Source organism: Haliotis rufescens, unplaced genomic scaffold (genome assembly GCF_023055435.1).
Source record: "Haliotis rufescens isolate VD_foot unplaced genomic scaffold, xgHalRufe1.0.p SCAF_55, whole genome shotgun sequence".
Taxonomy (NCBI): Eukaryota; Metazoa; Mollusca; class Gastropoda; order Lepetellida; family Haliotidae; genus Haliotis; species Haliotis rufescens.
This window is the reverse complement of record NW_025964279.1, coordinates 252,719-269,457: the sequence shown is the minus strand read 5'-3', so window position 1 is coordinate 269,457 and position 16,739 is coordinate 252,719. Positions and strand designations below refer to the sequence as shown.

Sequence of the window (16,739 nt, the reverse complement as noted above, 5' to 3'; positions counted from 1 at the left end):
TTAAGGACTAGTAGAAATTGGCCCATTTTAAAGGTTTTGCTATATGTTATCATTATAAGGACTAGTGGACAAAAGCTGTCATCTCTAACCCTGATGTTAGGATGGACCCTTAACATATTTCTTGCCTCTGGTCTGTGAACAGTAGGTAATTATTAAAAGTACCTAAGTTATCATGTGAATTTTAGCTCTTGGAATGTCAGGTCAATTAACATTTTAATGTCTTTCCAATGTTTCCTAATTTTAACACTAAAACTTTGCTGTTTGCTGTTTAATGCCACACTTAGCAGTATTGTGGGGGTATGTAAATGATCAAATCAAGTCTGGAACTTACAAACCAGTGATTGATATTATGAACAACAATCAATACATATTGTCAGGTATGATGACATGCTCTCAACAAGGTTACAGAACCTGATCATGCAATACATACGTTGCAGCATATGACAACAATAGGGGGACTGGAATCACAATGGGGTGAACTTATGCTACTGTTAATATCAAACTTAATGATATTGGGAAGTTCATATGACATCATGTGACATGTTTGACAAAGTGGCTGATGTTAAAAACAATGTCATAATGCCATCAAATGCTATATGATACTGTAAAAACAGACATTAATATTGTCATGATTGTCCATGAAGATTTGACTTTTTTATCAGCTTCTCCGAAATGACTTGATGGTTGAAGTGTGTGGATGTTTGTTGCTATAAAGGGGTTCAAGTTTGTTCAAGGCATTCAAAACTTAAAGGGCCAGGAGCCCTTTGTTGGGTTACATCTTGATCGAATATCAAATCTGTCTCCCAGCAGCCTCGGAAAACATAAAAAATCATGAACTGTCCGTTGTGAACATCTTCTCTCCAGTAGCCATTGCAGCGATGAAGCTGAAACTTTAAATGCGTGTGCCCACTAATGGTGACACCTGAATTTGTTCAAGAAGTTTGAATCTGATTTTAAATACTGCATTCGATGTAATAAGCGCCCAGGGCGCTCTCAAAATTAGAAATAAGGGGCTCTTATTAGAATATTATTTTGGTGGAAAAAACAGTTGAACGATAAATTTCGTGGTTTATGTTTATATACGACAGATATATTTTTCGAGAATTTAATTGCCAATAATTAAGGGTGCATATAACACACGAGTGCGTATTATACACTAATTTATAATTCTTGCGTACATTGATCAATCAGAAGGGGTGCTAATTGGGATTGTTCACTTGCCAATATATTAGCAAATATCGCCGTGGGCGCTTATTAGAGCGGGGCGCTTATTACGTCGAATACGGTAGTCACAGCAGCCATAATGAAAGAGCTAATTGTGGCCATGACTCATTCAAATATGACATTTGGTATACTGTATTCGACATAATAATATTATTACGGCGATTTATATTATTACTCAGTGATATTTGCTAATATATTGGCTCGTGAACGATCCCAATTAGCACCAATTAGCACCCTTCCGATTGATCAATGTACACAAGACTTATTTATTCGTGTATAATACGCACTCGTGTGTTATATACACCCTAAATTATGGGCAATTAAATTCTGGAAAAATGTATAATACGCACAGACTTTTCTTTTGTAGCATTTCAGGCTGTCAGCATAAACCACGAAATTTATGATCTTTCAACTCTTTCACCAAAATAATATTCTAATAAGAGCCCCCTATTTCTTATTTTGAGAGCGCCCTGGGCGCTTATTACGTCAAATACGGGATGTGTAGGAACTAGTGGGTGTGAACTATGTTATTCCAGCAAATATCATCTGTTGCCTCATTGCAATAATCCTGTATTTAATCCAGAAGTTCTCTTCACTGTCAGCTGACCCTAATTAGTTGTGTGGGTAATAGTCAGCACACTTTGGTGGTTTGACACTGATAGTTAATCTCTAGTTTTTCAAATTATGTCATAAGATTCTTAAGAATCTCATATTTGGTTGATTAAGTTGAACTTGGTCATGAAAGTGCATTTACTGATGTGTCTTTGGGACGATGGGGACCCTCTCTGTCCACTGGCGACAATGACGTGCATCAATGTGGCAAGTACAAAATCTCTTGAGATCTGCATGCCACCAAACAACTGCTGCAAGAGCAGAGATGCTCTTTGCACATGTGATAAGAGATGTTTGATGTGGTCCTCTCTCTCTGAGGCTTCGTTCAACATGTTGGTAGACACTTGGGATAAAGAAACAGGAGATGAAGAAAGCCAGTGATACTGCTTCTAAGAAAGCCAGCTACTATGTCATGTACCACACCATCAAAGAAACAAGCCAAATTGAGGGGAGTCTTTGACTACTTCGACAGAATCTCAGGCAACACGTCAACCTCAAAGCACCACTAAAATCACATTTGGGGAATTGTATTATTATTTATTTGCCAGATCTACAACCCAAAGCTTAAGAGGAGCCTACATCCCAGAGGCAGGCCTCAAAGTTGCGACTAAATTGGTCGCCATGGCGATCTAGTTTTGTATTTTGCCACTGGTATTTTCATTTCAGTCGCCAACTGGCTCCTTGTCTTTAATTAAGTTTGGTGACTAAGTATCTCTTGTCATAAGATATTAAAAAAGATCGTTTTTAATATAAGTGTGGTAACTTCAGAAAAAAAAATCAATATCAGAACATAATAACATCGACTAGATCACTGCTAGGCTATGTGTACTGTTTTCGCTTTCGATATGAAGCTCCATACCTTGAATGAAGGAAGCGCTTTTCGTTATTAAGCAATGAACTAACGATGTTAAGAGTTTAGTACCCATACATGCACTGTATGACATCCGCCCAGGTGACAGCTATGGCGGTCGTTTCGCCGTTCAAAAACACGAAGTATTTTTCCATATTTGCGCAAGTCAAAACAACAACAAAACGTTGTCAATCGGCAAATGATGACGACTGCGCTCCTCCAAAGGGGAATGCTTTGAATGGCGAAGCTGACACGGAAGTTTAGTCGTCTAGCAATTCTTGTGTTAATTCGTTTGTTGACTCGTTCGATAAACCAAAACCTGCCACTGGCACTGGTAAACGAACATTCAAACAGGACTGGCTGAAATATGGCAAGATGGCACCATCTAAAAACATTATATTTTTAATTGACAGGAAGATAAATTAATTAATTTTAAATGAACTTTGAAATTAAAAATAAATAAATTTCATGAAACCATGCATTAAAATCATTTGATGATCTGATGTAAATAAATTTGGAGAATGAAACATGATGTTATAGATTAGATTTTATTTTGAACATTAAAAAAATGCTGAATTTGTAAGATACACTACATCAGTTGAAATATAACATAATTATCAGTATTGTTATGTCCTGAAGCTTGTCTGATGATGTTACTGACACAATGTTCTAAAGCTTGTTTGTTCATGATTTAAAACTGATTATTCAAACTAATATATTTTGTTATGTATGGCTCCTTACATTTTGCCTTGGCTCCTTGAAAACAAATTAAGGAGCCAAGTGGCTCCTTTGAAAAAAATGTAACTTTGAGGCCTGAGAGGCTAGAATGTCCGAGGTTCTACTGTCCATCATCATCAGATCCACTACAAAATGTCATACCCTTCAATGGCCGAGCTTCACAAAGCAAATCATCAAATGGGCTAATGAGAGCCTTTGATGACGACAGGTTACAGCAAACCCAATTGAAAAAAAATGAATATTCCAGAATCATGATATTTAGTTCCCAAACCTTCCTTCAGTTGATAAGGGTTATGTTAAGTTGGGGAAGTCTCCCAGCAACTAGGCCATGTGCCAGATGTTAAAAGTTAACATATTGGTACCGTCTGGAAGGACCAAGAGATATACTGAGTTGAGATTGCTACACGTTTATAGATATTAAAAAAACATGATGGACTTGTCAGTGGTAGCTTAGTCTCAGAATGAGGCTCAATCCAAGATGGCCACCAAAAACAATACATTTCTTTAGAAAATAACTTCACATTGGTTACAATGACAAATCTACAGCACTTAAATGCTGTGTCACGCAAACATTATTTAAGTTGATAAATACACAAAAATCTGGCTGTACTATTGATGGTTTATTTATATATTTTGATATCATAAACTTGTTGCACTTTTATGTTTTCCACATAATGACAAAGTTCCTCTGAAATTATACTCACATTTATATTGCCATCATTTGTTATATGACATGTTAAATGCATGGATTTTCATAAACAAGATGTCATTGGATTTGGAGTATCGCATGTGATGCCACAGACAGTCTGCTGATAATCTTTCGTTATAAAATATTACAGTAATTTTGGAAATATTACATGTTTCACATCAACAGTAAACACAAATCAATACATGTAGGATTACACGATGTCATACCGCTATTCAGGAATCGTACAATGGCATGCTGATGCATCCTTCTCGATGGGGTTGGACCAAAATGTCTACCCAGATCACAGACATCTTGTCAACACTGCTTTCCTAGAAGAATCTCTCAACCAAAAGGGCAAGTTGGGAGTCAAGGTGTTTTGGGGGTGGACATAGAACTAAGAAGCTCTCTACAATTCCTTGTCTCTCCAGGCATGGAGGTCACGTTAGACCTTTGACCGTGGGTTCCTAAGTAGGAAGATATCCAGTCGTCAGAGAAGAACTTGCTTCTCAATATTTTGAGAAGCCAAGCTTTGACAAACATTGTACGGGGACCAGACGGCACCGGGATAGGTACTTCTAGTCGATACCTAACTGCCTGTGCCATACATGCTAAACTGTACATCACAGGTCTGGGTTCAAGTTTGGAAATTGGAATCCTACGGTCACCGACTTTTTAAGCATCCGGGAATCTTACTGTGACTGGGGTAGTTGGATCTGACATCTATACCCATCATCCAGGACATCATGGGAAGAGACAGATACAAGAGTGGTTCCACTGGCGCTGTACGGTAGCCAGGTAGACTCAAGAGAGTCATGAAAACTAGGACAAACAGCCATTTACTTTGTTGAAAGTACATCATGACCGATCTCTAGTCTTTTTTCCGAGCCATTCTGTAAGATAGAGACCGTAAGCCAGGGCTCGATTTGAGGAATTTGATTTAACCTGCACCGGTCATCATCTGGTCTGTTTATCCATCCATTTTTTGTTTCTGGAGCTTTGCTTGAAAACAGTTATAGATTTTTCATTCAAACTTGTTACATGTTTTAACCAGGGGCTAAAGTGGTACCATTTGCTATTTCGGGATTTTTAAAAAAAAAAAATTTTCCATTTCCGTAGCAACAAGATTGACTTTGGTGTGTTTGTCAGGACCTTATCTCTAAAACTCATGAAACTTTGCACACACAAAGACCAGGGTGACATACAAAACAACCTTAACGCTACGAGTCGTAAGTCTGTGTTAAGGTATGGGAGTTCTGATCACCTTAGCCCTAAGATCGCTTTGTACAACGGCACCCTGGTTGTCAACTGGTGCCTTTTGCTATTTAGGGATTTTTTTCCAAGGCAAAAAGTTTGATATTGACTCTGTTCATATTTGTGTGCACCTGACAGAGAAATTCAAAGTTCCAGTCCTAGTTCCATGGTATTGTTGTGATAGCTCAATAACTACTCATGTATACGAACAGACAGATAAGATGGAAATCAGATGATTTGTTCTTTCGAATTTTAGAGGGACTTGGGGATTTGTCATCTTCTGATAACTCTTGTTGTCTCAAGGCTTCAAAGAATAAAGTGTGTTTAGGGCTAGTTTATTGACAAGTGGTTACACCCATATTTGCAATTTCAATGTCTGAATTCCTGTTTTGTTGCCAACCAGTCACTGTACCCATACTACAACAGACTGGCTTGGAATGAGGGCGCTGCAATTCACAGTGTGTTTCTTGCTGCAAAATCAAGAAAATGGACCCATATAGTAAGTACTGGTATATTAGCTGGTATTGCGTACTGGTATATAAACATCAAAACAGCAGTGTCATGTTTGATCATTGCACAAAATGTAAGTGTATGGATTCTAAAGTGGTGTTTTAACATGAGGTACTATGCCATAGGGCAATGATAGGGTGAGGAGTGTGTGTGTGTGTGTGTGTGTGTGTGTGTGTGTGTGTGTGTGTGTGTGTGTGTGTGTGTACTCATTTTACTGTCTATGCAATCTCCCATTATAGTTGTTTTCATCAAAACTGTTCATCACTTTTCCGTTTTCTGTTACAGTTGATTATACGATCTGCAGGATACGAACTTAACAATATCATCTATGACAAAGCTCAAAGCAATGGAATAAGAATTATGGGAGAGGTAAATATTCAGATGCATGTGTTTTCGCTCTTAGTTACATCGTTCTTATCTTCAGGTAAAATACCTGAGACCAGTTTTCATAACAAAAAGCTTTAGGTGTGATCTGCTTAACTGACATAAGAGTGAGTGAGTTGGGTTCAACACCTCTTTTAACAGTATCATATTTATATCACCATGTGTCAACTTAATGTGGGAGGAAAGCCCGAAGTGATGCAGGTCTCAGACCTTACCACTTTGGTGAAACCCACGAGTAGGGGTATGGTGCTGACAAACCTAAAACATAATTGTGGTTAACCGGGATTCGACCCACAATCATAGGTTTCTCAGGCGTGCCCAAGGGACGCAACTCAGCACAGTGAATTGCGACGCCTTAGAAGACTGGGCCATCCGTGTCCATACATTCTTCCAAACTGTTGTTAAAATAATATAATAATTGTTCAGCAAATACTGAAAATTCACTAGATAAAAATAATCATCTCCTGTTGCCCAAAATTATCCCTTAATTCTGAAAGAGTTGAATTCCTGAGTTCAGTGTCCTTTTTTGTCATGTATTCTCGTGTTTTATCAAAAACGTTCAGAAAGTATACTGTCTGAAGTTTATTTACTAGGTGTTGAAAATCATTTATAGGGTTTTATTTAGATCATCTCTGCCTTTTCACATTGTACTGGAAGGACTTACCTCGATTGCCGGTGACCCCAAAAACACTGCGTCCTGGAAAGACTAGATGTATTTAATGACAACTTCTAACAGTATATGAATGAAAATAAGATAAATGTTTTTTGCTTAGTTCAGTTACTTTATTTTTAAAACAATTTAATCAGTTAAGTTGATTTTGTTGGATAGAAAACTTCAGGGCCATTGAACCCTCAACCCCTAAACTCAAGCAATTAAGATTTTTTATCCAACATCAAACTTTTGAACTGGTCCCTCAGAGTTCACAATCGTTTCTGATTTTTCCTTTGAAATACTTCAATGTGACAATTGATCACCACGACACAATCAGTTTCAAAATGTGAAATGCGAACAGTGTCATTTGTGACAAGCAAGTATGATATATCCGTACAGGCTAACCATACGACTTCCATGGGGTGTTTTTCATGACATTGTATCGCCAGTCAGAGAGCTGGGTTCTTTGTTTATGAAACCCCTGTGTTGTCATGGGCAGGACTGAAATCGTACCTAGTTCTGAGTCAAATTAGGTTGAATTATTCTAAATGTAGTATATTCTTGATTATGGTAATAAAACATTTCATCAATCAATGTTTTTTCATATTCAGGTTGTAATTCCAGAATTAAGACCTGAGGATTGGGTAAGAGGTGATTTAGATTATACAATGGCAAAAATGAAAAACTTGGGAACAAGGATCATCTTTTCGTATGTCACAGCTCCACTCATCTACCATGTCTTGAGAGAAGCTTACAAGTAGGTATAAAGTTGGGAGATGATTATGGATAAATAATTATAAACGAAACAAAAGTTTACATGTGGTTTATGTGCAATCTCATTAAAATCAGATCTAAGTTCTCGCTGCCGCTAAACAAAGATCTGAGGTCATCCCATTACGGGTCACGTCAGAATGACCTTTCACAGACTTTGACCGACCACTAAAATGACGAACAAGAAGTCAACATCAGCCAATTAGAAAGCAGCTTTCTCGAGCTTTACGGCACTCGTTTCAACCTGGCGACTTCTATTTCAGACTACGCTTGAAAAATATGTTGACACAGTTATCAATTAAAATTTTGAAAACTGAACAAACGAACATTCCGGAATGTCTTATGTGGTTGAGATTGTATGGCAGTGCTTCCCACGTACTGTGCAATACCTCCTCCGTTCAAATGTTTATCCCACGGAAGCGAGAGACGGAATCAGTCATACAGGCCGTTACTGTCGTTCGGTATACCCTGTGTTAATGTTTTTGAGGTTGCATGATTAGAAAACACATTCCGACTGTCACTTTCATGATCTGGTAAGCGACGCTTTGATTTGTCGGATGAAAGGCCGTTCTGACGTCACCTGTAATGGGATATCCAGTGATCTTTAGCGATAATGAGAACTAAGATCTGATTTTAATAAGATTGGGTCTATGTGGTATCAGATGGTGACAGAGACTTTTGGACAGTGCTTTGATAAGTCACCTCCTTAGAATAATAGTGTTGTTCAGATTTAGCAGTTTGAGCATTGTCCTTATATTGTTGTGTTTTATTTTATGACATTCTTGGTGACACAATAGCTAGACTCTTAATGATGCTTATGATAATCAGCTTGGATTTTTATAGAATTATTTCCTATACTATATATTAGAAGGGGGTCAGTCCATCCATGTAAGATATCGTTTCTGGAGCAGATCTTGACCATATTCCTTCACCAAACTAGGCACACAGATAATTCTACTGGTGAACTGGTGCTTTTTGATTGTTTGGGATTTACAAAAATTATTTTTTTTAAATTGAGTTTCCATGGCAACAAATTTGACTCAGGCTGTAAAATGGTGGTAGTGCTTGTTTCCGGGGCCGATCTTGATGACCGTACAATATTTCTCCCAAAAAATGGCACAAAGATAGGTCTCGTGGTGAACTTGTGCCTTTTGATAGTTTGGGATTTTCGAACAATATGTACAAACAAACAAACTGATCCATGGCAAAGGGAACAGGTGCTTCAAGATTTCTGTCGCTGGCGGCACCAGCGCCTGGCTCCCCAGCGTGAAAGTCAGGTTGTCACCAAGAGAATCTCAGACTCTCTTGCGACTGCCTTTTGCATTTTGTCTCTTTAGGGGGTGTCATGAAAAGTGATGTTCATGGGGAGGGTCATAAAAAATATGACAAGCATTTGGGAAGGGTAAATAATTTCTGTATATTAGTGCATCAATTACTTCCAATAATCCAATGAATTCCTTCTCGTAAGAAAAATGCACAATTGACATCTAGAATCCAGAGTGCAAGTAATATCACTGGACTTGAAACATTATGTATGAGGATCAATGGGAATCTGATGTAATAGAGGTAAGATATTGGCAGGAATTACATGTGTTCAAACCATCTTGATTTCTAGCTACGGAATGTCTTCCTTACATGGATACCAATGGGTCTTTGTCAGCATCTTTATTTGGCAATTCCCCTGGGGGAACCAGCATGCAGAATGTATGGAGGTATGAAAAAAAGAGGAGTCTTATTTCATAACTTTGATCATCTGTGTTTTGTAATAAAACTGAACTTCTGGACTAACAAATGAATAACAGTACAAATTTTACTGTATATATTTTTCCCAAGCAACCCTATTTTATGGTCATATTTTTTAGAGCCTTTTAGGAGTTAGTCTAATATTAACTGATTAAAATTGCAGTTTTTAAGAACATGTGCAGCAGTCATTGAATGAAGAAACTATATATTTGTGGTTACTTTAAGTCTTTGTTTTTTAGACACCGATCTGTACAGTAGCTTATAGAGGAACACATGGATTTGCGTCAACGTACGATCTAACAGCCTACACGTCTGACGACTGGTTCAGAGTCATGGGTTACCACATGTATAGTGATCGATCAGTTTACCATGGCCGAGTCAAATATGTCATCCATGAGGTAAATTTTCATTTCACAACCCATGCGGAGATTCCAGGTTTGAATTGGTTCCCAGCAACTGATGCTTGGCGAATAAGGCGACTTACTGAATCAGGTTGATAGAGAGTACCCTGAGGGCATGAATTGTTGCTCAACATATCAATCAAGTGGGTTTTTTTCTGGTTCAGAGTCAATTATTTACAGGCCCCTGCCATATAGCATATTACTAAAGCATTTATTGCTGAGCAGTGATACAAAGTAACCTTAAAAGATTAAATATCCATAATAGTGATTTTACTTGCAATGAAGCCAACTGAAAATCCTTACATTCTACTGGCCCCTGGACATCTTCGTCCTCTATGTGTCCAGGGATAGCATTTCGGTAAATGACGTGTGAAGACCTGGGTTGGAATTGGTTTTCAGCAACCCATGCTTGCTGCAAAAGGCGACAATGCTTGTCGTAAGAGGCGACTAACAGAATCGGGTGGTCAGGCTTGCTGACTTAGTTGATGCATGTCATTGTATCCCAAATGCGTGGATCGATGCTCATGATGTCAAACACTGGATTGCCTGGTCCAGACTCGATTATTTACAGACCGCCGTCATATAGCTGGAATATTGCTGAGTGCGATGTTAAACAACAAACAAACAAACATTTCGGTAAACCTAAACTAACCCCTGGATCAATGTCCGTGGTTCTCACAATCTCAAATTACCCACGCTTGATTTCCGTTTAGACAGTTTGATTGGCTACGCTACTAGGTCTAACATACCAATCAGAATGCGAGTTACAGACCAGCCTCAATCTTGGGTTGGCGAAATCAACAACATAGCGGCCAGTCCCATTGATTACGACAGACTTTGTGATAAAGTTCAACGTTTGAAAAACTCACTGATATACAATAGAAAGCCTCAAAAATCTTTTTGATGGAAAGGATGTCTTCATATCCATCAAAACTGGCGGCGGCTTTGGTTTTTTAGGCAATATGAGTTACCTCCCTTAACCGTTTTCTTTTTCCTTATTTGGACGTTTGATTGGTCGGTACAATGTTATTGAAATCAAGGGCAGGTAATTTAAAATCGCTAAAACCTTGTGAATGGACCCGAGGGTTAGTGTAGGTTAACCAAAATGCAAGCCCTGGAGATATAGAGGATGGGGTGCCTTTAACTTTAGACAAAGTGAAGACAAATGAAAGTGTATGTCAGAATGGAGCTGACTTTATTACATGTATGTTAATGCAAAGACAGATTTTCCTGACCAATACCTAAAAATATATTCCATGTTTTCTTTCTAGGTAGGAGCAGAGTTTGCTTTGGGCTATGATGCCGTCAGGGCAATGGCAACAGCAATGAGCGACTTGATTGATCAACGACAGACAATCACTGGAGACAAAATTGCACTGGCAGTGAGAAATGTACGACTTTGAGATAAACTTTTCACTTTTGTTGAGCTGAAAATGTACATGAAACAACTTTGGTTGTGACTTGTGAGAAATGGTTCAGAATAACATTGGGGATACAGGGATAGAAACTAACAGTTATAGTCCACTAGTCCTTACAATGATAACATATAGAAAAACCCTTAAGATTGGTAAATTTCTACTTGTCCTTATGATACCTAAACTATTGGACAGATTGACAAGGACTATAGGACAAGTGCCAATTTCTAACGCTGGGATATTATGTCGTCATTCATTGTCACTCGTGTTGTGTCAGGACATTCATAAATTTCTTTCCTAACTGTACATAACAACTGTACATTACAACACCAGTGAAGATCCGGGGTAGAATAGGTCTTCCGCAACCAATGCTTGCCGTAAAAGGCAACTATGCTTGTCGTAAGAAGCGACTAATGGGATTGGATGGTAAGACTTGCTGACTTGGTTGATGCATGTCATTGTATCCTAGTTGCATGGATCGATGCTTATGACGTCAATCACTGGATTGTCTGGTTCAGACTTAATTACAGACTGCCGTCATATAGCTGGACACGCCGCGATAAATTGGAATACTGTTAAAACCTAACTCACACACACAGATATAGCTGGAATATTGCTGAGTTAGGCTTTTAAACAACAAACAAACAAAGTACATTACAAATGTACTAATTTTCTTTTAGGGAATCAATAAGATTCGTTCAATCATGAAAGCAAGAACTGTTTGAGTGGTGATTACTTTTAGCACATGGGAGTGTATGTTGTTTGAAGTCTCCAATCACTGTTGTCTGTGTTATCCATAATCTTTACATTTTGAACCTCTTTTCCGAAATGGCTTGGATTCAGCTGAAAGTTTTTGTTGACAGATGTTTATTATTTTAAGGGGTTTCAAGTTGGTTCAAGGAATCAAAATTGAAATTTAGCCATTTGGCAGACAGCAATCTTTGATCTATTTTTTAAGATATCCCATTTGTTCATCATGATTGATATACATGTGATGGTTTTTATTTTTTAATGCTTTTTTTTTACTAAAAACAAGCGATGTGTGATGGCAGTCTTGTTCACAACATACTTGATAGTCTCATTGTTTTCTATTTCTCATTGCTGCTACTCTTTTTCAAACTACTTGACTTATATTCAAAAATTCTCTCTTCATTTAAAGGGGAAGTGTACACACAAAAATCACTTTCTTTCTTTTTCTAAACAAAACGCAATTTTAGAATTAGTTAGTATCCGTGTTTGAAAATATACACTCATTTTTTTCACAGTGAAAGTAGGAAGCTCACAATAGTGTGAAAATGATATGCCGTTATGAGGCCTTGTTTTTCGAGCTAAACAGGCCTGAGTTATCCCCCTTAGATTATGACGTAATTGGTGCCAATTCAACTGGGTCCCTGTCTATTCTCAACGCAAAAGATATCAAGTACAAGTTTTCGGTAAAACAACATGGCCTACGACACACTCCGGCGCAGTGGTGACTCAGCATAACACTATGCTGGCTGGCATCTGAGACGCTAGAATCACACACCTGTACCTACACCACGTGAAGCGGCTCTAACAAAGCATGATGACGTCATAATGTTTATCAATTGGCACCAATGACGTCATATTGCAAGGGGCATAAGCCATGGTGTTTTTGTTATGGAAATAGAACACTTGGTAAATGTGAAAAATATAAATCGTTTTAATGCAAAACATATGTTAATTAATTGTGATATTTTTATTTTTTTGTCTATGACACTTCTAGGTTAACACTTTTATTGTGGAAAAAGTACAAGAAAATTAGGTTCATTTCCGTGTGAACTTGCCCTTTAAGGATAAAGTATTTTAGTCTGGAGCTTCTGCACTGTTTGTCAGTGAACACTTTTGGGTAGAAAACACATCCTTCAATGGGAAGTCCATGTGATTATTTGATCTTCTTCCCTGTTTGCCTCACAACCAAACAGTTTCACCCCTCCTCACAGACTTTTTGTCCCTTTCAGTGTTTGAAATAATTTTGATACCCAACAAGACAGTTGTGCAAATGATCCATAAATGTTGCCTGTCCATCTTCAAAGTTACCTGCCCGCATTCAGACATTGTAATAAAATTGGAAAAAATAAGAGACAAATCGTGTCTTGATTCAGTTGATAAAATGCACACAATTAATTGAGAATCTACAAGGAGTTGTAATAAAACTGAATACAGAGCTGTGAATACGCGGTGTTGCCGCGATATCTCAAGAACTAAACCTCTCGATTGTCTTCATATTTGGAACTATGGTGTATATACAGACTCCGCAGACACCAGTCGGTTTTGGTGACCTTGATCCCATTTTCAAGGTCACAGCAGACAAATCTGCTTTTAGAGTTGGAAAACGGTGTTGCCGCGATATCTCAAGAACTAAACACTGGATTGTCTTCATATTTGGAACTATGGTGTATATACAGACACCAGTCGGTTTTGGTGACCTTGACCCCATTTTCAAGGTCACAGCAGGCAAATCTGCTTTTGGAGTTTGAAAACGGTGTTGCCGCGATATCTCAAGAACTAAACACTGGATTGTCTTCATATTTGGAACTATAGTGTATATACAGACTCCGCAGACACCAGTCGGTTTTGGTGACCTTGATCCCATTTTCAAGGTCACAGCAGGCAAATCTGCTTTTAGAGTTGGAAAACGGTGTTGCCGCGATATCTCAAGAACTAAACCTCTCGATTGTCTTCATATTTGGAACTATGGTGTATATACAGACACCGCAGACACCAGTCAGTTTTGGTGACCTTGACCCCATTTTCAAGGTCACAGCAGGCAAATCTGCTTTTGGAGTTAGAAAACGGTGTTGCCGCGATATCTCAAGAACTAATCGCTGGATTGTCTTCATATTTGGAACTATAGTGTATATACAGACACCGCATACACCTGTCAGATTTGGTGACCTTGACCCCATTTTCAAGGTCACAGCAGGCAAATCTGTTTTTGGAGTTGGAAAACGGTGTTGCCACAATATCTCAAGAACTAATCGCTGGATTGTCTTCATATACAGTGTGTATATGGCGGGGGATATTTCGTCACTCTGTGACAAATACTTGTTTAAATCTTAAAATGTTCACAAATTTGGGGAAAAACCCAATAGAGTGATGAATAGATGAGTGAAAAAATGTTGGTTACCCAATTAAAAATGTTGGTTACCCAACTAAAATAGAAACCCTAGAGTTAAAACTCAATTGCTCAAAAAGTTATCTGGAGCTCTGTGAATACATATGTAGTCTTAAAATTATTAGCAAGACAGTCTGGCAGGAGAAGGAAAATTTCATGCAGCCCCATAGAAAAGTTACTAGCCATGGGCAGGCAGTTATTTCTGACAGTGGTCTCTTGACATGAACTTTGACCTATGAATTGGGATACGATGACATGAATAAACCAAGTCTGACCACACAATACCGTTGGTCACCTATTCTCCAAAATGTTGTCCCAAATGTCCTGAAGATATGTTTTTTATCCCCCGCCCAACAAAGTTGGCTGGGGATATAGAAACGGGCTCTGTCCGTCCGTCACGTTTTGTTTCCGGAGCATAACTCATAAACCGTTCAATATTTTTTCATCAAACTTTGCAGGTCTGTCAGGTACATGCTGAACTGGTGCCTTTTGCTATTTAGAAATTTTAGAAATTTTTAATTTTATCTTATCCTTACTCATACTTATTACTCATTTGTATGAGTCAGGATAAGTATAAATGACATTTTTACTCTAAAAATACATTTATTTTACGTTTCCATGGCAGCAAGATGGACTTATGTTCCAAACTCTTCTTTTTTTTACAATTTCCGTGACAAGTTCCACCTCGGTTAAAAAAGATTAGGGTTTGTTTAGATTTAATTATGTCATAAATTCTGCAACAGGGGCGGGGGATATAGCCACGTTAGTGGCAAACTCTTGTTATATTGCTGATCATGGTGATGGTATTGAAAAATGTCCTATGAAAATGTCGTTATAACATTTGTCGCCAGCAAAGTCACTTCTTAGATGGAGCTTGAATAAGCTATTTGCATTTTTATACATTAACAACATGCACTCGCTCAGTCTGATTTGTATTTGTTCCAGGTAACTTTTGCAGGATTAACAGGAGGTGTATCATTTGACGTTCAGGGCAACAGACCTGGTTATCGAGGATTTCTTGTACATTGTAATCCTATTCCACCACTGTTTGGAATCCAGCCAACAAATGCAAGTATTTGTGTTCGCTCGTTGATGTTATAACAATCAATTTTGAGTGCAAATAAGCCTTTCACAATGCGGTGAGCATTTCTCCAAGATATATCAAATACCTTTCCTCCTCACACTTCTAACATCACTGAGGGGGCACGGGTGGCCCAGTCGTCTAAGGCGCCGTGATTCGCTGTGCAGAGTTGCCTATGATTATGGGTTCAAATCCTGGTTCGCCCCTATTATGTTTCTAGGTTTGTCAGCACCATACCCGTGCTCGTGGGTTTCACCGAAGTGGTAAATGTCTGAGACCTGCATCACTTCGGGCTTTCCTTCCACATTAAGCTGACATGTCGCGATATAACTGGAATACTGTTAAAAGCGGCGTTATACCCAACTCACTCACTCTAACCTCACTAAAAGTACCGAGCAATTTGAATTGATTGTTCAACAAATTCTGTATTTACCTCTAATCCAATTATAAATGGTATTCTTTATTGACATAAAAAACATGAGCAGACATGAGTATTAACATCGCGGCACTTTCTGTTTATATCAAAAGGTGCTAATCAAATTCAGCTGCTTAACACTACTCACAATATTCAAGTAACAAATTAACAAGCTTGAGGTGAGAATGACATTTTCGTAATTCAATACGGTTTTGTTAATATTCAGTTTCTGATGACTAATCATGACGAGGTGATGTAGGTAGGTTGACTTATCTACCAGACGTACCATTTGATACAGGTTTCTAGGATGAAGTTAATACCTTGGCTAAACTAGGAGGTCGGCTTATCTACGGTCATATATGGTACATATTGATACATATTGATACATTGGTTGAAAACTTGATCAGTATCACAGAATTTTATGTTTCAAAATGTTCAATGTTTCAGGTAGCCATCTTTGTACGAACTATGATAATGGACAGTGAAGAGGCAACTGAACAATTAGAAGTTGTAATGGAGGCCTTTTATCCTCTCTACTTGCCGCCATATAATTATACGCTTGGACAGACTGCATATCCTAACACAACAAAAATGAACACACGATAGTAAGTACTATATACATTTACATCCTTGCTTCCAATAAAATGGAGTTATTTCAAGTTACCACCCACTTGTCAAAAACTTAGAGCATATGTCCTACTTAGATGTAAATTGTAGAGATTGAACATGACCATTGGGCCATCAGCTCATCCATCCTGTGATAATGATAGATGACCCTGGCACTTGTGCTTCTTCACCTTCTCAATTTTGACTTCATTTGGGCGATTATTCACTCCTATGAGGTCTGTCATTCTCTTTGTTTTTACGT

At 38.2% G+C, this 16,739-nt stretch overlaps 1 protein-coding gene across 1 annotated transcript in view; it reads left to right on the top strand.

Annotated features, from left to right (window-relative positions):
* LOC124121432 overlaps window positions 1-16,739 on the top strand; it is a 94,284-nt gene that overhangs the window by 42,400 nt on the left and 35,145 nt on the right. The window contains exons 11-18 of the mRNA XM_046484429.2: window positions 5,767-5,862; window positions 6,159-6,242; window positions 7,521-7,666; window positions 9,296-9,392; window positions 9,663-9,821; window positions 11,096-11,215; window positions 15,321-15,443; window positions 16,319-16,476. Of these exons, the coding sequence (XP_046340385.2) occupies window positions 5,767-5,862; window positions 6,159-6,242; window positions 7,521-7,666; window positions 9,296-9,392; window positions 9,663-9,821; window positions 11,096-11,215; window positions 15,321-15,443; window positions 16,319-16,476 (983 nt within the window). The remainder of the gene's footprint in view (window positions 1-5,766; window positions 5,863-6,158; window positions 6,243-7,520; window positions 7,667-9,295; window positions 9,393-9,662; window positions 9,822-11,095; window positions 11,216-15,320; window positions 15,444-16,318; window positions 16,477-16,739) is intronic.